The sequence below is a fragment of the Aspergillus eucalypticola genome (genome assembly GCF_003184535.1).
Source record: "Aspergillus eucalypticola CBS 122712 chromosome Unknown BO83scaffold_15, whole genome shotgun sequence".
NCBI classification, from domain to species: Eukaryota; Fungi; Ascomycota; class Eurotiomycetes; order Eurotiales; family Aspergillaceae; genus Aspergillus; species Aspergillus eucalypticola.
The window spans coordinates 654280-679043 of record NW_020290289.1 but is presented as its reverse complement, the minus strand read 5'-3'; the positions used below and the strand labels follow the sequence as shown (position 1 = coordinate 679043).

Sequence of the window (24764 nt, the reverse complement as noted above, 5' to 3'; positions counted from 1 at the left end):
AAAATGAATTACTGAAAATTAAATAACTGGCTGGATCTTGCAAAATAGCGAGGTCGGCATGGCACTTGAGATTTCCCCTACTGGTGTGGCATATTCAGCACCGGCAGATGCCATGTGCGCTGCTCTCTCGCCCTCGCCACCAGTGTCTGATACGTCATCCCCAGCTCGTTCTGTTACAGTTCACCTTTATTTCGATCCTATAGACAGCAAGCTAGTTTTACCGATTCCTATCAAGCACTTCCCATGCATCCAGTCATATAGAACGGCGTTTATATCGCACTTCTCTTCGATATATCACCCCAACATTTCGCAGAATTCAGCCTTGTTATGTTTGGCTTTCATTGAGTTTCTTCTTGCCCAGCAAGGTCTTTCCAGGTATTCACTGGCAGCTGTATTGCGAGCTTTTGAGGCCGAATTCTTGCACGGCGATAACGAGATACATTGCCTCATCGCGGAGTTGACTACGGTCGCTAGCGAACGGCAGAAGTGGTTAAGGATCTATTACGATGCTGTTGAGGCTAGTGGTGATCTAACATGTACAGCCTCGCGCAGCCTTTCCAGGGGCAGCGCTTTATTAGACCATGTGCAGGCTAGTGGGTTTCGCCTAACGGCTGTATTTGGTGGTCAAGGTGAGGCGAGTCGGACATGTGTGCAGGATTTGGCAGACCTATACGCCGCATATAGGCCTCTACTGCAGACTTTCATTGAGCAGACTGCTACTTTACTTTCTGAACTTTCTAGGCTTCCAGATTCCTGGTTCAGTCGCCGTGGACAGTCACTGGACTTAATGACGTGGATCAGCGACGTATCTACTATCCCAGATTGTGAATACATATCCCAGGGTCCAATCAGTGTTCCTGTTATTGGGCTGCTGAGCCTGGCACGATATACAGTGACATGCCGGGTTCTGCGCATGGACCCAGGGCAGCTACGTGCGATGCTTTCTGCAACTACCGGGCACTCGCAAGGTTTATTGATATCCGCAGTCATATCCGTGTCTGACACCTGGGATACATTCTATACAAACTCTCATCTTGCAGTTGAAGCTTTGTTTTGGCTTGGTTTGGAATGTCACCAAAATGCGCCCAATGGCTGGTCTCGGGTCACCGCGTCCGCTCTATATGAAACAAGCACCGCGCCATCATATATGCTTAGTGTGCGAGGTGTTTCTAGGGACCAGCTAGGGTGTATACTAAATCGCTTGAATGAAACGTTACCGCGAGATGAGAATGTGCAACTAGCCTTGGTTAATGGGCATGACCATTTTGTGGTGGCAGGGCCAATTGCATCCTTGGTGCATATGGATAGTCAGCTCCAGAGCATAAAAGGAGGCCCCGACACGGATAATAGCCGTGTCCCCTTCAGCAGCCGCAAGCCGGCTATTCAACATGGATTTTTACCAATCAGTGCACCATTTCATACCGAATACCTTGCGAAAGCTGTCAGAGCCTTGAAGTCGCGGTTCCCAAGACAATACTTCGCGAAAGAGCAACTGAAAATTCCCGTCTACCACACGTCCACTGGAGAGGATTTGCGGAAGGGTTATGAGAATATACTGCATGCCATTTTCAATGCCATTGCTCGGGAGAATTGTGATTGGCCCGCAGCTTTATCTGGAGAAGAATGTATGTCACCATCGCACATCATCGTTTTTGATCGCGGTGGACTTGGACCGATGGTTCAGAAAATTGTGGAAGGGAAGGGCGTCCGCGTTATTCAAGGTGGCGATCTCGAGTCTCGTGACTCTGATATAGGTACCATGCGAGATCTATTCTCTCCGCGCCTGCTCGACTCGTCTTTGAGGCCTCTTAGCTGGGCTCAACAGTTTCGACCGCGTCTGACCGCAGGATCCATACAGACGCGAATTTCTAGCCTTTTAGGTACCCCTCCGGTGGTTGTAGCTGGTATGACACCCACTACTGTTCACTGGGACTTGGTTTCGGCCATAATGAATGCTGGATATCATGCAGAACTTGCCGGGGGTGGCTACAGGGACAGCTCTGACATGACTACCGCAATCAACGACCTTGTTGCTCATATCCCCGCCGGTCGCGGTATTACCTGCAACATTATATATGCTAAGCCCCAAGCCATGCGGTGGCAGATTGCATTAATACGTCGACTGTCTCATAATCGCGTGCCTATCGATGGTATAACAATTGGAGCTGGCGTTCCCTCCATGGAGATAGCATCGGAGTATATCCGGACTCTAGGGCTGCGCCATATTAGCTTCAAGCCAGGATCGTTGTCAAGCATTCGACGAGTGATCGACATTGCCAGGGCACATCCCGACTTTCCAATCATACTGCAATGGACAGGTGGGCGTGGCGGAGGCCATCACTCTTTCGAGGACTTCCACGCTCCGATACTCAGTACTTACGCGACTATTCGACAGCAGCATAATATGTATCTAGTAGCTGGAAGTGGGTTTGGTGATAGTGAAAGTATATATCCTTACATAACTGGGCAATGGTCACTACCATTGGGTTATCCACGCATGCCTTTTGATGGTGTGCTACTGGGAAGTCGTTTGATGGTAGCTCGAGAAGCACATACCTCATCTTCTGTCAAGGACATTATCTTCAGGACACCAGGTGTTCCTGACTGCGACTGGGAGAAAACGTACTCTGGACCTGCTGGTGGAATTATCACGGTACAGTCAGAAATGGGCGAGCCCATCCACAAGATTGCAACCAAAGGTGTGAGGTTATGGGCAGATATGGATCAAACTGTCTTCAGTCTGCCTCGGAAAGACCGCATCGCGTACCTGGAAAAGCATCGGACTTCGATAATACAGCGCTTGAATGATGAATTTGCCAAGCCGTGGTTTGGCCGCAACAGTTTAGGTGACATAGTGGACCTGGACGACATGACTTACACTGAAGTTTTGCGTCGTATGGTGGAGTTGATGTATGTCAATCACCAGAAACGGTGGATTGACCCATCATATGTTGACTTTACTATGGCCATGGCCACTCGAGCATTAGAGCGCCTAATTCGTGTTGCTACCCTCGAGTCAGACCTCACACGGTCGGTTCTATCCGACACTCCTATGCAGTTCCTCGACGCCTTCACCGTTGCGTGTCCTAGTGCTTCCAACGAGATCATGAATCCAGAGGATGTTTCTTTCTTCTTGATGAGGAGCAAAATTCCAAACCAGAAGCCAGTCAACTTCATACCTGCTTTGAATGATGACTTTGAGTTCTATTTCAAGAAAGATTCACTTTGGCAGGCAGAGGATATTGATGCTGTTGTCGACCAGGATGCTGAGCGAGTTTGCATCCTACAGGGCCCGGTGGCAGCTCAATACTCCGTTCGGCAGGACGAGTCGGCAAAAGAAATTTTGGACAATATAATGAGTGGCCTTGTTGAACGTATGCAGCGTGATAGCAGTACCGACACCCCTTCGCCTAGTTCAGGCAGCGGACTGGTCACGCCAGAGTCTTGGTCCTCAGTATCGGGTGCCAAGGAGATTGCTATGGACGAGCTCGCCCTCTCATCCACAGCTTCGGAGATTACGGATGACCGTTCCCTTTCAGTGGGTGTCGTCATTACCAAGGACGAAAACTTACCACCGTGGCTACAGGCCATTTTCAAGGACAATCTCATCTTTCGAAATCGACGTCGCCAAAAGAATCCATTTCAACAGTTCATCGCACTGTACCCGGACACAAAGGTTCGATACAATGCTGAGCGTTCAGAGGCGTGTGTGACTGTTCAAGATCCGTGCGGAGCTACTTCTCTCATGAAAGTGTCATGTCTCGATGGCCTCGAGATCAGAGTAGATCTCTACCCTCCTCAAGTCTCTGATCCACTCCAGTTGGTGTACCGGTATGATCCCAACGGCATCCCGATCTCGCTTACTGAGATCACCTCGAAGCGAAATGCACGTGTGAGGTCTTTTTATAGTAGTCTTTGGATGCAGAAGGCCGATATTGGCATTCAGGAGACTTACCACGGTCGGGAAATGATTCTCACACGCGAACTGCTGGATGATTTGATTGCCGCGGTGGGTCCGGCATTTCCGGATTCCCGGCTCATCAAAACAAACTCGGATATCCTGCCAATCAGCGCTGGGATAGTCATTGCGTGGGACGTTATCACCAAACCTTTGTTAACTGGAGAGATTGATGGTGATTTGCTATTTCTGGTTCACCGTTCTAATATAATTGATTACTGCGCCGGTGCAGATACATTACGTGTTGGCGAAGGTGTCAGCTGTCGGTCGCGGGTGCAAGCTGTGTATGTGGAGGATGCAGGCAAGGTGGTTGTTATTGAAGCCCAAATTATTCGATCGGGAAAAGCGGTCATGAAGATCACATCTACGTTTCTGTATCGAGGTTCATTCCGCTCGGAGTCGACATTCAGACGGGAACAAACGCAATGGGCACTCCATATCAGGTCAACCCTGGAAGAAACGGTCCTGCGGCGTCGCCCGTGGTTTCAGCTGGACGATACTGCCACAACTCTTGTAGGCAGAGATCTTGTCTTCAGTATAGAGACTCATGAAGTGGACAAGAAAAGTGGTTTCAAGAGCCTTCGTGTGACCGGAACCGCTTGCTTGGATGATGGTGGTGTTCCGGGTCAGGAGGTCGGATTTGTTGACTTCGAATGCGCTCATTGTGTTGGAAATCCAGTGCTGCAATTTCTAGAGCGCAGAGGGGGTCCAGTGAGCAGGCAGACAATGCTACACAACCCAGGGTGGACTGGTCCCTCATCCATCGACATCCAAATGCCGGTCAGTAATCAAGCATACGCTGAGGTATCCACGGACTTCAATCCGATACATCTGTCGACCGTTTTTGCCTCCCTGGCAGATCTTCCGGGCACAATATGTCACGGAATGAGTACCTCGGCAGTTGCAGTAGCAGCATTGGAACACCTAGCTCTCGGGGGTGATCGTTCGCGTCTTCGACAGTTTGCAGCGAAGTTTACTGGAATGGTTATGCCACTCGAAAAGCTGGTCGTCCAAATACAGCATATGGGGATGATCGATGGGCGCATGCAATTGACAGTTGATGTTGTCCGGAAAGACAGCCAAGAAAAGGTGTTAGAAGCAGAAGCCGTTATAGACCAGCCTGCGACTGCTTATCTCTTCACCGGTCAAGGCAGCCAGAGCAAGGAAATGGGCATGGACCTGTATCAGTCAAGTCCGGTGGCCAAAGCTTTGTGGGACGAAATTGATGCGCAGTTGTTTGCGTCGTATGGTACGTAATCTGCCGATGCTGCGACAAATGCTTACGGGATTAGGATGGTCTATTTTGGACATTGTTAAGAATAATCCAAAGTCGGTAACCGTCCACTTCGGGGGCAAGCGAGGCCGCCAAATCCGACAGAATTATCTCGCCGTCACTACGGAGACGGTGCTCGCCGATGGCTCCCATGCTGAGACTCCTGTTCTACAGGGACTCAGTCCATGTTCGACCTCTTACACATTTACTGATCCACGGGGACTATTATACTCTACCCAGTTCGCCCAACCGGCGATTTTGCTATTTGAGGCAGCGGCAGTAGCCGACCTCCGTAGCAGGGGCTACATATCACCAGATGCAACGTATGCGGGTCATTCGTTGGGAGAATTCGGGGCGTTGTCCGCTCTGTCCAATTCAATTCCCATGGGAGCTCTGGCAGAGTTGGCGTTTTACCGGGGACTCATGATGCAGGCGTCTGTGGCAGGGGACAACGGGAACGCGTACGGAATGGTGGCGGTCAATCCTAAGCGTGTTGGACGATGTAAGTTACACGATGCTGCTACAGGCTGGACTTGGGCTGACTGTTCAGTCTTTGATGAAGCAGGTTTGAGTAGGCTGGTGCAAAGGATTGGTCTGGCTAGTGAGGAGCTTCTCGAGGTAGTCAACTATAATATTGACGGTGAGCAATATGTGTGTTCAGGGACGGTGAGTATTCGAGCCTCTTTGCCTTGTGAATGCTAATGTGTTAGGTGACCAATCTTTGCGTGCTTGGGCGGATGCTGGACTACATCTCTCAGTCCGATGGGTTGGAGTTACAACATGACAGTGTGATCCATCAGCTACTTTCTGAGGCAAGAGAACTATCGCCGCCGATACGGCTTCGACGAGGGCAGGCCACGATTCCTCTAGAAGGCATCGACGTGCCCTTCCACTCCAGTCACCTGCGCTCCACTGTGGATCGGTTCCGGCAATGCTTGCTCCGACCGGGGTTTCTGGAGGGAAAGGTGGATCTGGAAGCACTGCGACGGTATATACCGAATGTAATGGCTCGACCATTTTCAGTGGATGAGGAGTATATTCGGGAAGCATACGAGCGGACACACAGTCCCGTCCTAGGGGAGATCTTAGGAATGGGTGTGTAAATAGAAACCCTAGAATCCCATCACTGCATAGGCTAGCTAGTTCCACAAACACCAACGATACTGTCTTTCCACTTCTGCCACCATCGCATCCACATTAAAATACCACACACGATGACTCCTCTCCTTGATATCTGCAAACGCACGATCCATATCCGCCCCAATACTCTCATCCATCCACTCATACGTCCACCCCACCTCGCGACTACTCCTCACCAGCCACTGCGACCGCTCATACCTCACTCTCGAATAGGCCTTCAGCGCCGCCTCCAAGGCCCCATTCACCTCCACTCCGCGATCCACATCCTCCCTCGCCCTCCTGATAGCCGTAACCAGCGCCAACGCATCCTCGACCCCCATTCCCGCCCCAGCTCCATGATGCGGCGACGACGCATGCGCCGCATCCCCCACCAGCGCCACCCTCCCTTCCGCATACTTCGGCACTGGACTGTCATAAGTATCAAAAACAGCCCACTTATCCAGCTCCTCGGGCAGCAGATCAATTACAGCGCGCACAAACGGACCCCATTCCTCGAACGCGTCCACAACTTCGCTCTTCTTCGCTGGTGCCGTCATCCCGGAGTGCATCCAGTCACTCGGGTCCTGCACAAACGCAACAACATTCATGAGCTGCTGCTTCGCGACTGGGAAATGCAGCACGTGTGCTCGTGGCCCGCAGTGCATGTGTTGTCGGAGGGCGCGGTAGCGGCCTAGTTTGCTGATTGCAGTGGACATGGGTACTAAGCCCCGGAAAGCGAATTGGTGGGTGTATTGGGGTTTTGTCTCGGGGTAGAGATGGGTGCGGATGAGAGATTTGATGCCGTCGCAGGCGAGGACTGTCATACCTCATCAATATCATGTAGCTAGGGATCAATTATTGATGGGAAGAAGTACATACCAAGATCACACTCCACCCTGCCCCCATCACTAAACCCCAATTGTATCCTCCCCGATGGGAGATACTCATACCCCTCCACCCGCTTATTGTACTCCACTACACCCTCAGGCATAAGTTTCATCACTTCATCGAGAAACTGCCCCCGATGACATCCTTCAAACCCCCTTGGGCCGGTATACAACTTGTAGACTTTCCCGAAGATATGCACACCTCTATCCTCATTCTCGCCTCCCCTATTATTATTATTATTATTATTATTATCTTCACTTCTACCTTCTGAATAATGTTCCCCTCCGATCCCCCTCACATCAACACCTCCCCCCTCTCCACCCTTCGACGTCCCCCAGCAATCACCCCCCGTATACGTCCTGAACCCATCCACGAACCGCATACAGTAATCGGGATCTTCCTCCTCCCCGTTGAGTGTCGCTACGTGCGCTACGCATTCCGCGATGCGCGGGTCCATGAGCGTCATGCATTTCCGTGCGCAGGTGGTGAAGCCGATTCCGGCGCCGAGTTCGTGGGTTATGGCGGATTGTTCGTAGATTTTTATCCGGAGGGTTGTTGGGTTGGAGTTGGGGATGTTGAGAAGGCCTAGGGCGAGGAGGGTCCCGATTAGGCCGGAGCCGATGATGGCGATTTCTATTTTGTTGTCTGTGGACATGATGGTTCGGGCTGACGGTGTTTCGATTGTTTGATTGATTGAGGTATTTCTGGTTTGGTTGTATGTGGAGCGGTTTATTCTTTACTAGATGACAATTAGTGAACTACTATTGCAATACTGATAGTATCTACCTGCCTACCCAGTAAACAAACAAGTAGTCAGTAAGCAAGGAATGCTTGACCGCGTTAAGCATTCTCATCATCCCAGTCCTAGCTAAAACCAGTGTAACACTAGTGACAGATTAATAGTAACACAATATGTATGTACCACAGAAACCACGAATCGATTTTATGAATTGAACCAGGACCAGCATCTTAACTTAGTTCTCGTGCTACGTCACACAGTCCGCAGTTCCCTTCCTTCTCTCCTTGGTTGTAGTGTTGCACAGAAACTGGAGTACAGGCAAGGATGGAGTTCCCGGCTGAAGGAATATCTTGCTCGGAGGGAAAAACTAATGTTGGTCGGCTTGGGAATATCTCCACTACTATCACTTGTGTTTTTTTCTTCGGCTGGTTATAGTTATCGTTGTGGTACACATGAAAGAGTGCCAGTGATGTTCTGAACCGAAGCGTGAAGATTCTCTCCTGGAAATATATTCCGGATAACATGACTACCACTACTTAGTACGTACTAGTATCCTGCTGGTGTGTCCCATGCACTAACTGAGTGATTTCTCTTCAACGTGAAACTAGTTTCACCATAAAACCATGCCTGTCACACCTGTTCTTATTTTTCCCTCTTCAATGTTGCACAAATGCTACCCCTGAAGTACAATGCTCTGTTCTTCTCATGTTAGTATGTGGTGAGTTGTGTTGTATTGGTCCGGTCCGGGCCGTACGGGCGGACGGGCGGGCGGCGACGGAACAATCAATGAACCAAGGAATATATTGTACGGGCGGACAGACGGGAAGATGAAATGGCGTTTACAAACATTCCTAATACTTAATTACATGCTTAGCTGGTATCTGAGGGGTAAATGTGTGGTGGTTTAATTCTCCGGAAGTCGCTCCTGCTAGATGGGTTGTTACACTGTGTGTGGTGTGAGTGTGTTCGGGGATATGAATACGGGAGTTTGGTTGACGGACGGTTCGGGGATTTATATGGGTTATTGTTAGGGAAATAGAGGGTATTACCAGACTGATGGAGGGGAGAGGACAGGTCAGATAGGTGTGTACTGTGTAGTGTAGAGCCCGGGGCAGGGGGTGAACTGTGCTTCTGCTCTGCCCCGTGGGAGTGCCGATTACGGAGTTTCGGAAGTGGGATTGGAGTGGGGATTGAGGTGCATGTTGCATCTTGCAGGTGGAGTGTGAGGTGTCACATTTGGGGTGAGCAGTTTGATTCTACTTCGCTTCGTAGATGGTGGTGTTTGTGCTGGGAGAGGTAGAGGCAGCGATGGGATGTTGAAGGCAGGGAGGCAGCGATAATGGATGGGAGTAGAGGTAACCCCCATACTGTTGGAGGGTTACTGGGTTATTTACAATTGAGTTCGAACTACTGTAGATCGCGAGTCATGTCTATCTCGTTATCATTTACTATCATGGCATGTATGCTATCACCCAATATACTCCACCCACTCCCTCCACCGCTCATCCTCTCTCAGCCCCTCCATCTCCCATCCATCCAAACACATCAACACCTCTATTCCCGTCTCTTGACGAGATTCCTCATCTCCAACACTGCCATACCAGTCCCCCGCCGGTCCGATGTAGCAACCGCCTGGCAATACTCCCCCTCCCGGGCGACGGACTCCCTCGCACCGTCCCATTGCACCCCCCAGACTCAACCGATCATAGTCCACATGAGCGATACTAGAGCAACTCAAATCCGTAGCCGGCTGAAACCCGCCTCCGCTGTAGGCAATCTTGCTCTTGTCTGGCTGCCGCGCCAGAAACGTAGCGTAGTCGCGCACAGCATCCAGCGTGCGTAGCTCGGCAACCTGATCCCGAAGCTTCGCAGCCAGCGTAGCCAGCGGCAGCGAAGTGATCTCGCCTAGCGGGAGACGGAGGGTAGCGGTACGAATCATGTGCCCCATGTAGGCTGGGGAGAGGTGCAAAGTACGACGGAGGTCCATGGCACGGGAGATTTTGGAGACGTCAGTAGCAGCGAGCGGGCTAGGGGAGTGGTGGAGACGAGTAAGCGTTAGTCGTTGCCAGATAAATGCCGTGAGGGCATCATTGGGGGTGATCTGCACAGGGGTGCTGTGTGATGAGGAGGGGACGGCGGCCTCGGCGTAGATCGCCTCGACGGCCCGTCTGGACAAGTGAAAATAAGCCCATTGGAAGGTGGGGAAGAGTTCTGTCAGGTTAGGGGGGATCTTCGGCATGAACGAAGGAAGATACTCGCAGTAGTCGTAGCGGAGGGGCTGGCTGTCATCCAGCAGGGGAATCAGATCCTGGCGGTCCAAGTTGCCCTCGGTGACCTCGGCCTTTGGGATCGATTCGCCCCGCGTGAGACGGGCCAGTAGCGAGGCGATTTGAAAGATGCCGCTGGCGTCGATGATGTTATGCTGTGCGGCTAGGGTGAGTAGGAATCCTCCATTCAGGATATTGGCTTGAATATCGAGCACAGGGGCGAGGTCAGTGTCTGGATAGGGGATGGGGAAGACCGGGTGGGGAGGGGAGAAGTGGGTACTTGGCATTTGGTTGAAGGGGAAATGGGCCGTACGCAGAGTGTTATAACTGGGGATTTGGGGATCCGAGCGATGGTCGACGTAGCGGATGATGGGGGACTTGCGAACTGGATAAGGGACGACTTGGTAGGCACCGGACGAGGTGGGCGAGGCACCCGTCTTGATGACCTGGCCTGCCAGAATGGGGAACAGGGTTAGCAGCCGCTGCACGGCGGATTCCAGGTCAATGGTGGGAGTGGTGTTGGAGGCGAGCTGGAAACAGAGGATGGCGTGAGTGTAGGACTGAAGGAGGGGCAACTGGCCCAGAATGTCCTGACTGTGAGCCATGGCGATTTGTCAATGCTATCGCGATTGATTGCTAAGTTGATTGCTGTTGATGACAGTGATGATAGGGTTGATGTAAAGCCCGGCTGTCAATGGTGGATTGCCATCGCGACCACGCTTGTATAAATAATGCATAAACACCAGGAATAAGAGAAATCACTGGGCAAAGGCAAGTTTCACGAACCGCCAACCAGTTTCACAGTCAGATGGCCGGTGCCAGGCAGTTTGGTTCTGAATCCCTTCCAGCATGGCAGCTGTAGGGACGGTCAACCCGCATGCATAACAGATCAATCCATTGCTTTGTGCGCATTGTCCCTTTCAGCTCTGTAGTTTTACCACTTTTGGTAGCATTATTCCTCGTCAAATTTCCCTCAGTGACATGGTGGCATTCTCTTCTGAAGGATCCACCATTTTGGCGCCAGTATCGGCCCGTCCGAATTGGCAAAAAGCAAGCATCAATAGTGGCTCCATTTTGCAGGCGATCCTGAGCTGGTGATCCACGGGCTGATCGATCTCGGCCCGATTTGGCTGTCTTCTTCTGTCAATTAACCATTTCCAGTAAGACTGGTCTCGTCTGGAATTAGTTGCCAGTCAGTTGGGACCAGTTTGCAGCAGTGGTTCAATTGTAATGCAACCAGCAGTGGATGGGGCCCCACGGGAGAGACGAAAAGGAGACGCCACCAGCCCTGAAATGGTCACCAGAATCACAAACTTTGTACCTTCGCTCAGCTTCCACCACCCACTACGCTAAAACCCACCAAAATTTAATATAATGCTCAATTATGCCGGGCGACTCATCGCTCGGATCTCGATTCTGCACGCACGCCAATCAGGATGGTGCCATCCGACCGGCTGGCCCGAGCGGATCCTCCAGTCTCTGATCTATTGGTGCGGATCCTGCCACTAGCGATGAACCAAAGCTCATCCCGACAGAACTTTCGCCTCCACTTGTTGACAAAATCACCACGTATCCTGTCCTTATTTTCCGTGAGTCGCACAACTCGCCATTTCTTCAGGTCGGACGGTCCCTCACAGACTTTGAATGAACTGCAGCTGCCAGTCTGACACACGAATCACTGGGTGGTTTCTTTGCTCCTTCCTCTCTTCTCTCCGGTGTGGTGGACAGCAGGTTGGCTACTATTCTCCTGCTTTCTCACTGCATCCGCTCTGCTACTCTGTCCTTCCCTGCAATCAGCATCTCTCCTGCACCACCGGTGGGTCTGGCCCTGAACAATGGGCCCGGTACTTCTGTACCTCGTGCAGTCTTTGAATCCACTAGAGCACCTCGTGTGCAGTGGTCCCTGTGGCTGGCTGATTACCCATCCAGAAGCCTTGTAGTCGGAGATCACCTTGGAGGTCTGTTCCCACTGATAGCATGATGTCGGTGGCTCCAGTTTATCGTGGATCCCCCGGGAAATAGGACGATTATTCACTCCTAAACCGGGAAGACAATTACTCGTAGAGACAATAGTTTGAGGGACGGCAAAATCCGCTGCCAACTTCTGTTGTCAACTTCCTGTCACCCGGCAAGAAGCTGCTGTGCCTTGCTCACAGTAGGAACCTGTCCAACTGACAACCAGACCAGACGTCAGGGTTTGTCTCTTGCTTTCTTGGTTGGCCTATTGTTGGATGCGAGCTGCCTGCTGCACTGCAGGTTGCTGCAGCTGCAGGTCTGGCATTTAGTATCACACAATCGTACAGCAGATCCCCTCCATGGCGGGCCTCTGACCGTGCCTATGAGCTTAATAGACAAAAGCAAAGCAAGCCACGGTGGTTCCAATACTGCCTTTCCTGCTCACTGGGTCTTTTGCCGCCTGCCAACCTTCTCGTCTCCATCCCCCCTCTCAGCACGCTATCGCGGGTCGATCCTCTTCGTTTGATCTTATCACGGCGGCGCCTGTTCATCACATAAGCTGCTGCTGCTGCTGCTGCTCCTGGTTGTTCCTCTCATTTTTACTGGTGTGTTGCCGCTGCAGCCTCGACTCCTACAGGCTATAAGTGTTAGGCCACACTTCCACCCCAGCCCCAATCCCTCTGCGAACTGAAAGTTTCCTGTCTGTTTGTCTCTTCACCCCCTTCGACCATTACCACTAGGATGGTCTCAACTCCTACTATTTCCCGCCAGCGACCGGGATCCGCTTGTGAGGAATGTCGTCGTCGCAAGGTTCGCTGTGACCGACGACGTCCCCAGTGTCAGGTCTGCTTCGAGACGGGTATCGAGTGCAAAATTAATACCACAAGGCTACCCCGGGGTCCCCGCAAGGGACAATTACGGACTCTTCGCACACGAATTGGTAGGTAGTGCTTAGAATACACGACTTCAAAGACAGAGACTAATCGTCTCAGCCGCACTGGAACGATGTCTGGCCGACCAACACCCCGAAATCAACCAGCAGATGGCCAGTCTCTTTGACGGCACGGTCATTGACTGTGACAGTGAAGAAGATCCGCTACGAGACCTGCCTCCGCTGCCCGATCCGATCTCAGGCACGATCCCCGATCAGTCCAGCGATGACCGCCGGACTGGGACGCGATCTCCGCGATCGCCCGAATCTCCGAACCGGCCTTCCAGCCTCGTGTCTGACTTGATGCGAGCCGATCTGTACGCTTCTCTTGGATTATTTGGAATGTCCACTAACTGGTGCAGGGACCAACTCTACTTTGATCGGGTGCACCCCTTCGCCCCTATTTTGCAACGCTGGCGCTACCACACTTGGGCGAAGCAGCCCAAGAAGACGGAAGCGCAGACCTGCCTTCAGTATGCCATGTGGACGCTGGCGGCCAGTATGTCGGCCCAATTTCAGTCTCTCCGCGACCGGTTGTATGCAGAGACGCGACGGATGCTCGACTCGCTGGACCTCCAAGGACCTCCTACGGATACGGCGCCCGGAATCGAGCCCGCACAGGCGTGGATCCTCGTGTGCATCTACGAATACATGCAGCAATCGCCGCTACAGGCATGGATGAGTACGGGACGATGCTGTCGGTTGGTCTTGGGGATGCGACTGTATGAGCTGGATGACCCGAATAGTCCGGTGACTATGGCGCGCGAGCATGAGACGGTGCTGGTGGACTGGATTGGGCTGGAGGAGCAGCGTCGGACGTTCTGGATGGCCTACAGCCTGGACCGGTTTATCAGTTTTCACAACGGGTTGCCGTTCACCTTGGATGAACAGTTGGTGAGTGCCCTCTTCTATTCTCGATTACGAACACTTCTAACGATACAGATCACTACACGCCTCCCTTGCCCTGAAGAAGACTTTCAAGCTGGACAGCCCACCCTGACGTCCTACCTGTCCGATGTCATGTCTCCTTCTGCCCCTACTTCTCCTATTCCCACTGCAACCACCATTCCCTCTCCCACTGTCTTTGGTCGATCCTCCCACTCTCAAATTCTTCTCCCTCACCCTCCACCACCTACTCCCACTGCCACTCCGACCTTCGGCCTCCCGGATCTGCTCTCTTCCTTCACCGAACTCATCCTCATCGCCACCATCGTCGGCCGCGCTCTCACCCACCGCCAAACCGTAGCCGTCGAACAAATCCACCCGCCCAACTTCACTCAAATCTCCTCGGACAACTTCTGGACGCGACACAACTATCTACACGAACTGCTCACCTACCGCATTGCCACTTTGTCCAGCTACCCGCATGTTGATCCCATGCTGATGTTCGCCCGCATCGTGGCCCAAAGCATGGTGCTGTTCCTGCACAGTGTGCTCGAGAGCATTACCTGGAAATCCGGGGATCACTTGCTGGGGATTATTGAGTTTGAGCGGGTGTGTGTCCTGGCGGCACACGAAGTAGTGGGGTTCGTGAAGATGCAGGGGCAGCTGGGGTATTTCAAGGTAATTCCTTTTCCCCCACTTTACATGCCGAGCAAGCAACTAATGGCTTTAGGTGCATCCCCTTACGCCGATTCCTTTGATGATGTGCACCGAGTTCTTCTCGTCCCACGGGTACCTCGATCCGTCGTTCGAGATGATGATGCATGAACTGGTCGAGAGCCTGCATGATCTTGATAGGGTGAAAAATCCCGTGCAGAGTCCGCCGTTGTCGGTTCAATAACATCTAGCGTTGATTTCTTTTGTTGTGTTGTTTCAGTTTGATATTGTCATTCTTTTCAAGGGGCTAAGGTATGATATCGGTGCGTTTGGTGTAGTCGACTCGTTCGGACTGGGATAAGCGGGGAGTATTCGGGTTTCATTCTTTGGACATTGATTGGGTTTTGCGAAGCAGTTGCGAGTATGTCATCTGCAAACTTTGACAAAAGGTTAATTACTATACCATCTGCCAATGGTATCATCCGTGCTGGTTCATGGCGGGGAGGCAGAAGAGAGGAAGCAGAAAGAGAAAGTAGACGAACAAGAAATCTAACTTTCTCGAGTCAAATAAAAAGATAATATAATTCACAATCCCATTATTTAAACCACTTCAACCCATTTAACACCTAACCCTTATTCTACACCGTGTCCATAACCACCCTCACCAACCACTATGGAAACTCCGTCCCTCAATAACTCCGTCCCTTCTCCCGCCATCATCCAATCCAATCCTCTGCCCAGGATATACTATCCCCCCCCTTTCTGACCGCTCATTAAAACAAAAGCCCCGTCGTGGTCACTCGTACAACCGACCAGATTTACCCCTAGTATTGTATCCACCGTACTCTTCCGCCCCCCTTCACACCTAATCTTATTAGCTACAGTTAATTTCGCTGGTATGGTTATGCTTACACTTACCCGAAGAGATACCCCGATTAACTAACTCCGGCCGACGTTGAGCCCAGACCAGCATAAAAAAGCAAATGGGTCTGTCATATCCAACGATATACGAGCTGTCTCAATATAACTGAACTCTTCAGGATGTTAATTGGTTATTAGACACGAACTAGCAAATGCTAAGTTAGGCTTGATCACGAATACGAGTGCTTGGGTGGCTTCTCTATTTCCCCAAATCACCCAATTACTACCTACCCAAACTGAATAACCGGTTAACGAGATAACGGGTTGGTTGACTGGTCAAGTGAGTGACGGGAAAAACAGTTGACTATTGACCGATCCTCCAAAACAAGGCCATCAATCAACATCGCCATGCCCACCAATTCTCCACCCCAACAACAACAACAACAACAACATCCCCAACACACCACCCTCCTCACCCAAAACCAACAATCCAAAGAAAGAAGAAGCATCCTTCTCTTTGGCTGCCAATCCCCCACGTTTACACCCACCCAATTCCACCTCCTCCGAGACACTATCCACTCCCATCCAGAGAATCACTGGGTACTGGACGCTTTCGCCACACTCCCAGATTATTTCCACCACTTCAACACCTACATCCCATGTCTCCGGCAACGCCTTCCACACGCAGAGTCCCAGCTCCGCGAACTCCGTCGCTGGGTCCTAGGTCCCAATGTGCAGATTAAAGAAGAATGGTTTCCCCTGCCGTATGTGTTGCATGCGCCGTTGTTTATGGTGGGGCATTTGGTGCAGTTTGGCGAGTTTTTGAACCTTCAGGATTGGGGTGAGGAGGATAGAGATGGGATAGGGGTGGAGATCGTGGGCTTTTGTATTGGGTTTTTGAGCGCTGCTGTGGCGGCTGCCACCGTGGCTGAACGGAAAGGGCTAGATGGGTTGAAGGTTTGGGGCGCGGTTGGGGTTAGGTTGGCGATGTTGCTGGGGGTCATGGGGGATGCGATGGAGGCGGAGAGGAGGTTTACGTCTGTTACTGTTGGGTATGGTGAGGGTGAGGGTGTGTTGGAGGGGGTGTTGGGGAGGTTTCCCGAGGTAGGTTTGCTCGGATTTAGGGGGTGTGTTGGGATATACTGACTGTGTAGGCGTACGTCACGGTTCGATATGACGATAATCGCAGCACGATTATGACTCCGAGGAGTAGTCTCTCTGCCCTACTACAAGCCTTGCATGGCGCTGGGTTGTCGGCTACCCATATCGACGTTAATGGTCGATACCATTGGTCCGGACACCGTGACACCCTCGATGCACTATACGCCCTCTGCGATGCACATCCTACGCTGCAGCTCCCTGATGCATCCCAGATTAAGCATCGAACATGGACTAACATCACCGGCGAGCCTATAGAGTTTGGACCCCTCCACCGCCTTGTCCTACAATCCGTCCTCTCCCAGCAGTGCATGTGGTACCAGACATTCTCATCAATATACCACTCACATCTACAAAACACCAACGCAATCGTGATAGAATTCGGCCACGAGCGCTGCATCCCCCCTTCCTTCCACCGCAATCTACGCGACCGTATCATCCACTTCGACGACCTCCAGCTCGACATCTACCCCCGCATCATCTCACCATCGCACCCGCCTCGCATTTACGATGACGATATCGCAGTAGTCGGAATGGCAGTTCGCGTCGCGGGCGCAGACGACCTCGACGAGTTCTGGCAGTTGCTCTGCGCAGGCAAGTCCCAGCACAAAGAACTCCCTCCGGAGCGATACAAAGATTATGAGACGCCGTGGCGGCCAGATGCCACCACTCGGCCCTGGTTGGGGAATTTCATCTCCAATATCGATGCCTTCGATCACAAGTTCTTTAAGAAGGTACCCCGAGAGGTGATGGCCCAAGATCCCCAGCAGAGGCTGCTTCTTCAGGTGGCGTATCAGGCACTGGAACAAGCGGGATACTTTTCTCACAAGAAGAATATCACTAAAGAGATAGGATGTTATGTATCTTGTTGCACAGTGGACTACGAACACAACGTCAACTGCCATCCAGCCAGCGCCTACGCCGCCACAGGCCTGCTGAGGAGCTTTATCGCTGGCAAACTAAGTCACTACTTCGGCTGGCGCGGACCAGCTCTATGTATTGATACAGCGTGCTCCGGGTCCACAGTCGCGTTACACCATGCGTGCCGAGCCATCATGAACGGCGATTGTAAGGCAGCTTTAGTCGGTGGAGCGAACTGCATCACTAGTCCGCTGGGATTTGACAACCTGAACGGCGCGTCGTTTCTCTCTCCCACAGGGCCATGTAAACCATTCGACGCTAAGGCGGACGGGTACTGCCGCGGCGAAGGGGTCGCGGCGATCTTCATCAAGAGGTTGTCCGATGCGGTCAGAGATGGGGATCATATTCTGGGAACGATTGCTGGTACAGCTGTTGAGCAAAATGATAGTTGTACTCCTGTCGTGGTGCCGCACGCGGAGTCGTTGGCCGGGTTGTTTAGGAAGGCTACGAGACGAGCAAGGATTCATCCACGACATGTGTCGGTTGTGGAAGCGCATGGGACGGGTACGCAGGCAGGGGATCCAGCGGAGTATGCCAGTGTCAGTGAGGTGATGGCTGGGAGTCTGAGTAGGAAGGGAAGGCTGTCGTTGGGGTCGGTGAAGGGGTTGGTAGGGCATACGGAAGGTGTGTCGGGCATGGTGGCGCTGGTAAAGGTGCTGCTGATGATTAATGAGAGGGAGATCCCCCCGCAGCCTGGCTTTGAGAACTTGAACCCGCATATCAAGGCTGATGGAATGATTCAAATTCCAACCGCATTGGAAAGTTGGCAGGCGGAGTATCGCATCGCGTTGATTAATAACTATGGGGCTTGTGGGTCGAATGCCTCTGTTGTGGTTACGCAGGCTCCCGTCTCTGCGAAGCAAAATGGCGCTGTTCATGCACAGGGTCTTGCTCTGCCATTTAGGTTGTGTGGGCTGGAAGAGACTAGGATCCGCGATTGTGCGCGACGACTGCGGCAGTTTATGCAGAGAAAGACACTGTCCTCAAAACATGCCTTCTCCCTGGCTAATATCTCCTTCAGCGCCTGTCGCCAGTCGAATCCAACGTTAGACTGCCAGCTTGTCTTCAGCTGCTCCTCGATACATGACCTCGATGCAAAGCTGGCGTCTGTAGCCGACGGGCAGCACACACAGTTCATCCGGCCAAAGAAGCATGTATCCCCCATCGTACTCTGCTTCGGAGGCCAAGTGTCCACCTTCGTGGGCCTAGACCACACCGTTTACGACACCATGCGCGTGTTTCGCGACCATCTGGACGAATGCGACCGTCTACTTCGGCTATCCGACTATCCCAGCCTCTATCCCAGCATCTTCGAGCACACCCCGATCACAGACCACGTCAAGCTGCAAACACAGCTCTTCTCACTGCAGTACGCGTGCGCGCGCTCTTGGATGGACTGCGGTGTTCCCGTTTCTGCCGTTGTCGGCCTCAGCTTCGGCGAGCTCACAGCCATGTGCGTATCTGGCGTATTATCTCTTGAGGATGCATTGAAGTTAATCGCCCGCCGTGCTCGTCACATCCGCGACAACTGGGGCACCGATCCCGGCGGGATGATCGCGGTGGAAGGCGACCGGGTAGCTATCGACAGTCTTCTGAGCGAGTCTGCGAAGGCAACACCCACCAGCGTAGACCCTGTAGGCATTGCTTGCTTTAATGGCCCTAGTAGCTTCACACTCGCTGGTCCCACAGTAGCAATAAACGTAGTCCAGCAGACTCTCACAGCGCACCACACGTTCTCGTGTCTCCGGTGGAAGCGACTAGATGTCACCAATGCCTTCCATAGCACATTAGTTGAGCCGCTGATGTCTGATCTGCACAAAATAACGCAGGACTTGACGCTCAGCGAGCCGAACATCTACCTAGAACGCGCGACAGAGCATGCAGTATCCGGTTTGCCGCCTAAATGTATAGTGGGCGACCATCTACGCCAGCCTGTGTACTTTAACCATGCTGTTCAGCGTCTGGCTGCAAAATACCCCTCTTGTATCTGGCTAGAAGCGAGTTCCGGATCAACGATTACGCTAATGATCAGCCGCGCATTAGAAGCCTCTGGCACGAATCATATATTCCAAGCTGTCAATATCTCCGGGCAGAACGGCGTCCGCGACTTGACGGACGCCACGATATGCCTTTGGAAGGAGGGCGTGCCCACCACATACTGGGCACATCACTTCACTCAAACCCCAGATTACGGCATGGTATTATTGCCCCCATATCAGTTCGAGAAGAGTCGACATTGGATGGATAATAAGCCATTGCCGGTAGTCAACCATCAGCAGATCAATCGTCAAAGCGACCAGACACTGGAGTTTCTTGGCTACCAAGACAAAACTCAGCTGATCGCCAAGTTTCGCGTCAACACCACCCACTGCAAGTACAAAGAAGCATTATCTGGTCATGTAGGCGCGCAGACGGCTCCTCTTGCTCCAGCGTCGCATATGCTGGACAACGTTGTAGAAGCACTGCGGAGCCTGCCAGAAGGACGAGGGAAGATTCCACAAGTGCGGAATGTAACAAGTGATGCACCACTTGGGCTTGACAGCCGAGATGTCTACATCCTGCTGCATGCGCAAGACAAGGAGAAGACCATCTGGGATGTGAAATATATTAGCGAAGATAGCCACAAAGGTGCTCGTTCTCAACTGGAGCATTGCGTCGCCCAGATCAAAATGTTTGATCCCGACGTCGCCGAGCTTTCTGCCGAGTTTGCTCGCTACGGTCGCCTGATAAATCATCGACGCTGTCAGGAACTTCTCAACGACCCAAACGTAGATGATGTGCTGCAAGGCCGCAATATCTACCGGTACTTCTCCGAAGTCGTTGACTATTCTGAGAAATATCGCGGAGTGACAAAACTAGTAGGCAAAGGGAATGAATCGGCCGGGCGCATAGTCAAGAAATATTCAGCTGAGACTTGGGCCGACACATTCCTCTGCGACTCCTTCAGCCAGGTTGGGGGTTTCTGGGTGAATTGCATGACGGACCGGTCACCATCGGACATCTTTATCGCCAGTGGTATGGAGGGGTGGGTGCGCACGCCGATGTACGCGGACCCGGCGACACCGCGACCGGAAACATGGGATGTTTTAGCGACACATGAGCGATCGGATGGTCTTTATACCAGCGATATCTTTGTTTTTGAACCCGACAGCGGTCGATTGGTGGAGATGTTCATCGGCATGAAATACTCGCGTGTCCCCAAGGCGATGTTTTGCAAGATCCTTGCCAGGTTGAACTTGGGCGATTCCCAGGTCAACCCCGTTACACCTGTGGCGACCTCAGCATTTGCTTTGGATGAAAACGACCGGGCACCACCAGCAGATAAAAAACAAAAACACAAGAATGCGGATCTGCCCGCACGCATCAAGTCGGTGGTGGCTGACTTTTGCGCCGTAGACCCCAGCGAAATTCGAGATGATAATAACATAGCAGATGCAGGCGTAGATTCTTTGATGGCGATGGAAATGGCGCGGGAGTTGGAGGAAGCCTTCAACTGTACCCTGTCGGCAACAGATTTGATGGAGGCAGAGACATTCCACGAAGTTGTCGGTGCAGTGCAGAAAGCGATGGGAATAGACATCAATAACCAAGAAGAGAGCATTGATAGCAACACTACATCCGACAATGGTGGCCAAGATACCGATTCGGTCGATGTGTCTTCTGAAACAAACACCAGCGCCAGCACAGACACCGCAGAACTCCACTTACCTGAAGACATTGTCCTAAAGGCTTTTGGTGAAACCAAAGCCTTGACCGATCAGTTCCTGTCGGACAATCACTGCAGTGGGCGCGTCCACAGCTTCAAGCCTCTCCAAATGCAGCTCTGCGTCACCCTCACACTAGAGGCGTTCGAGGCTCTAGGATCGTACATACGCATTGCGCAGCCAGGGGCACGTCTTGGCCGCATCCCCCATGACCCCCAGCATCAAGAGTTGGTCGACTACTTATACCGACGTTTAGAAGAAGCCCGCCTTGTGGACATGGAAAAGACGGTCGCGATCCGCACAGAGGTGGCATGGACCGACAAATCTAGTGCCACAATCCTAGAAGATATTAACCGTAGCTATCCTGAATTCGCAGGTGCTAGCAAGCTTGCCTTCTACACAGGGAGCAAGCTGGCTTCTGTCCTGCGCGGTGACCAGGACGGCCTTCAGCTTATCTTCGGAACTAAAGAGGGACAAGAACTGGTTTCCTGGATGTACGGCGATGAGTCTCACAATGTCACCGGGTACAAGCAAATGTTGAATTTTATCCAGCGTCTGGCGAGTAAACTTGACAAAAGCTCAAGAGGACCACTGAGGATCCTTGAGATGGGTGCCGGTACTGGGGGTGGTACCAAGTGGCTGCTCCCAGGTCTCGCTAAACTTGGAATTGCTGTTGAGTATACGTTTAGCGATATATCGCCTGCTTTCCTGGCTCAAGGCCGTCGGCGGTTCAAAGACTACTCATTTGTAAAATATAGAGTGCATGATATAGAGAAAGCGCCAGCCGATGATCTGGCTGGGAGTCAGCACATCATTATCGCAAGCAATGCTGTGCATGCGACATCAAACCTGCAAGTCTCTACTAGTCATATGCGAGAAGCATTACGGCCCGACGGAGTGGTCATGATGCTCGAGATGACCCGGCCGCAATTCGCCATTGACATAGTATTCGGACTCTTTCGCGGCTGGTGGGTGTTCAATGATGGGCGCACTCATGCCATCACCAGCGAGGAACGCTGGGAGACGGATTTGCATGCCATTGGGTACGGTCATGTCGACTGGACAGATGGTTATTCACCGGAAGTGAGCGTTCAACGCGTCATTTTCGCAACATGCACGGGAAATCAAAACACACGTCTGCCTCTGGGCCCGAAACCAAAAAGCATAGACCTTCTCACGGAAATCGACTCTACAGCTTGTAGACAGATTACTGAGGGATATATTTCACGCGCTATTGTAGATTTCACAGTGCCTGCACCTGGTGCAGAGACTGTTTCAGGCCATATAAGCGTGCTGGTCACTGGAGCCACTGGCAGCCTGGGTAGTCATCTGGTGGCACACCTGGCTCGGTTGAAGGAAGTTGAACACATTTACTGCGTCAATAGAGAAGGTGTGGAGCAACCAATGCAGCGGCAAAGACGAGCACTGGCCGGTCGCGGCATAACTTTGACTGCGGACGAGTGGGACAAAGTGACAGTTCTTGCCATGGAAGACGAAGGGCCACTCCTAGGACTTTCAAGTGAGCAGTATGACACATTGAAGAGAGCCATAACGCATATTATCCACAACGCTTGGCCCATGAATGGAGCAAAGAGCGTAGCGGCCTTCGAACCGCAGTTTCGGATGATGAGAAGCTTGGTTGATTTAGCTTCCGAGATATCTTCTCTTCGTTCGCCTGACGATCGCATTGGGTTCCAATTTATATCATCAATTGGCACAGTCGGCCATCGACCGTTATTGACTGGTGAGGCAACTGTTTTAGAAGGCCACGGCACGATCGACTGGGCATTGACAAACGGCTACGCGGAAGCCAAGTTTGTCTGCGAGCAAATTCTCCATAGGACCTTGTGTCAACACCCTCACCGATTCAACGCAATGGTAGTGAGGCCCGGACAAATAGCAGGGGCGTCGACAAGTGGGTACTGGAATGCTGCAGAGCACTTTCCGGCTCTCCTTAAATCCGCCCAAACATTGAAGATCCTCCCTTCATTGGATGGAGTGCTGTCCTGGACACCGGTAGATGTTGTTGCTGCCATCTTATCAGACCTACTCTTTACAGAGAATCCACACTCAGTATATCACATTGATAATGCAGCCCGTCAGTCTTGGTCTGATATGATAAGGCTCCTCGCGCAAGAGTTGAACATTCCACCGGACAACATTATTCCATTTCCCGAATGGATCCAACGAGTCAAAAAATTCCCCGGAACGCGAGAAGACAATCCTGCCAGTGTAATGGCAGATTGGCTGAGCGATAATCTTGAGCGCATGTCGTGCGGGGGACTGTTGCTTGACACTTCGCGTGCACGCGAAAGGTCGCCTGCGCTACGGGCACTGGGCCCTGTGGGCGAGGAGGTGGTGCGTCGATATATCCAAAAATGGAGGCAAACAGGGTTTCTGCATTGGTAGAGGGTATGATATTTAGAGACTTGCGTTCTTGACGGACGGTTTGCATATCGCGTTGTTGCTTGTGATGGGTTCCTGGCACACCTTCCGCCTCCGCTTTAGGAAAGGCCGCACATGATGATCGGCAGGGCTCATGCCGATTTTAGCACCTTAGCCTGAGGCCGAATTGTATGCCTGAGGCTTCGTGCAAGTCTTCCAATTCATCTTTTGCAGTACTCCTTCATTGGCAACCCTGCGCCGTATACTCAACCCGAAAGTCAGTGATATGTATCATAAAATACCACATGCTAAGGTCATTGAGATCCCGTTCAGTACAGCCTTTGATGAAGTCATTCCTGGATCCCTTCTCGGGGCAGTCTCGTTTGCGCGGACAGCGTGAGTCTGGCTGCTACTGTGCAACTTACTCCTCGCTATCCCTGCTTCTCCTCCAACTTCACCAGTTCCTACGCGCCTTGCATCATCATACCTCGTGTTTCTGGATTAATAGACACCCTGCAACACCCCAGAGATAAGGATACTGAAGTGGGGTCCTTGTCCCATATACAAGAATTTACTAATGATTACTCGAAAGCTTCCATGCCATGACTATACCGTGATATGAGCCCTGCCAGAAGAGGTCGCAGCAGTGAAGCTTCTTCTCGACGAAGTCCATGGATGTTCATGTCCGCCACATCCCGATCACAACCCCTACGGCTTCGGTTGTTTAAGTGGCCACAATATCGTCATCATCGCCCTTCCGGCTGGTGTTTACGGAACGATCTCAGCCACATCGGCAGTAGTTGAGCTGCGCGGAAAATTCTCAGCTGTCATATTTGGACTACTCTTTGGCATTTGCGGTGTCGCTCCCGGTCAAAGCTATGACGTCTCGCGAACGGACTATCATGTATCATCGGCAATGAGAATCTGGAGAGTGCTATAGTATGAAATACGATACTACTCAAACAGGATTATCAAAAAACGAAGAATAGAGGTTATTGACGCACAATTTGACAGCAAGGTTCCAGGCTGGCAGAATAACAATTCTGACGGAATCGGAGATGCCTT

The 24764-nt window shown here is 51.9% G+C and overlaps 5 protein-coding genes across 5 annotated transcripts; 4 read left to right on the top strand and 1 right to left on the bottom strand.

Moving 5' to 3' along the window:
• The first annotated feature begins 11 nt into the window (after positions 1-11).
• BO83DRAFT_447032 (fatty acid synthase beta subunit) lies at positions 12-6404 on the top strand. The gene is made up of 5 exons (XM_025536630.1): positions 12-3374; positions 3507-5207; positions 5251-5733; positions 5782-5897; positions 5942-6404. Exons 1-5 carry the CDS (start codon positions 59-61, stop codon positions 6332-6334), a joined length of 6009 nt encoding a protein of 2002 aa, XP_025387379.1. The 5' UTR covers positions 12-58; the 3' UTR covers positions 6335-6404.
• BO83DRAFT_399636 (FAD/NAD(P)-binding domain-containing protein) lies at positions 6371-10849 on the bottom strand (the record flags this gene model as incomplete). The annotated part of the gene is made up of 4 exons (XM_025533332.1): positions 6371-7167; positions 7230-7871; positions 8508-8509; positions 9459-10849. The coding sequence occupies 4 exons, from the start codon at positions 10847-10849 to the stop codon at positions 6371-6373; spliced, it is 2832 nt and encodes a 943-aa protein (XP_025387378.1).
• Positions 10850-12941: 2092 nt separating this feature from the next.
• On the top strand, positions 12942-14914 carry BO83DRAFT_314720 (fungal specific transcription factor domain-containing protein; the record flags this gene model as incomplete). Its single annotated transcript, XM_025527591.1, has 5 exons — positions 12942-13140; positions 13193-13448; positions 13494-14025; positions 14074-14694; positions 14747-14914. 5 exons carry the CDS (start codon positions 12942-12944, stop codon positions 14912-14914), a joined length of 1776 nt encoding a protein of 591 aa, XP_025387377.1.
• A 672-nt stretch (positions 14915-15586) lies between these two features.
• BO83DRAFT_446988 (putative polyketide synthase) lies at positions 15587-23838 on the top strand (the record flags this gene model as incomplete). The annotated part of the gene is made up of 3 exons (XM_025536629.1): positions 15587-16635; positions 16686-23672; positions 23740-23838. Exons 1-3 carry the CDS (start codon positions 15940-15942, stop codon positions 23836-23838), a joined length of 7782 nt encoding a protein of 2593 aa, XP_025387376.1. The 5' UTR covers positions 15587-15939.
• A 126-nt stretch (positions 23839-23964) lies between these two features.
• On the top strand, positions 23965-24287 carry BO83DRAFT_52332 (uncharacterized protein). Its single transcript, XM_025537416.1, has one exon. The coding sequence runs from the start codon at positions 24005-24007 to the stop codon at positions 24230-24232; it is 228 nt and encodes a 75-aa protein (XP_025387375.1). The 5' UTR covers positions 23965-24004; the 3' UTR covers positions 24233-24287.
• Positions 24288-24764: the final 477 nt, after the last annotated feature.

Excerpts from the sequence above, each read along its gene's own strand:
- BO83DRAFT_447032 (XM_025536630.1), top strand. The coding sequence starts at position 59 with ATGGCACTTGAGATTTCCCCTACTGGTGTGGCATATTCAGCACCGGCA. Across the intron at positions 3,375-3,506 it reads AATGAGTGGCCTTGTTGAAC|CTTCGGAGATTACGGATGAC; the intron begins GTATGCAGCGTG and ends TCTCATCCACAG. Across the intron at positions 5,734-5,781 it reads TCCTAAGCGTGTTGGACGAT|TCTTTGATGAAGCAGGTTTG; the intron begins GTAAGTTACACG and ends CTGACTGTTCAG.
- BO83DRAFT_52332 (XM_025537416.1), top strand. The coding sequence starts at position 24,005 with ATGCTAAGGTCATTGAGATCCCGTTCAGTACAGCCTTTGATGAAGTCA.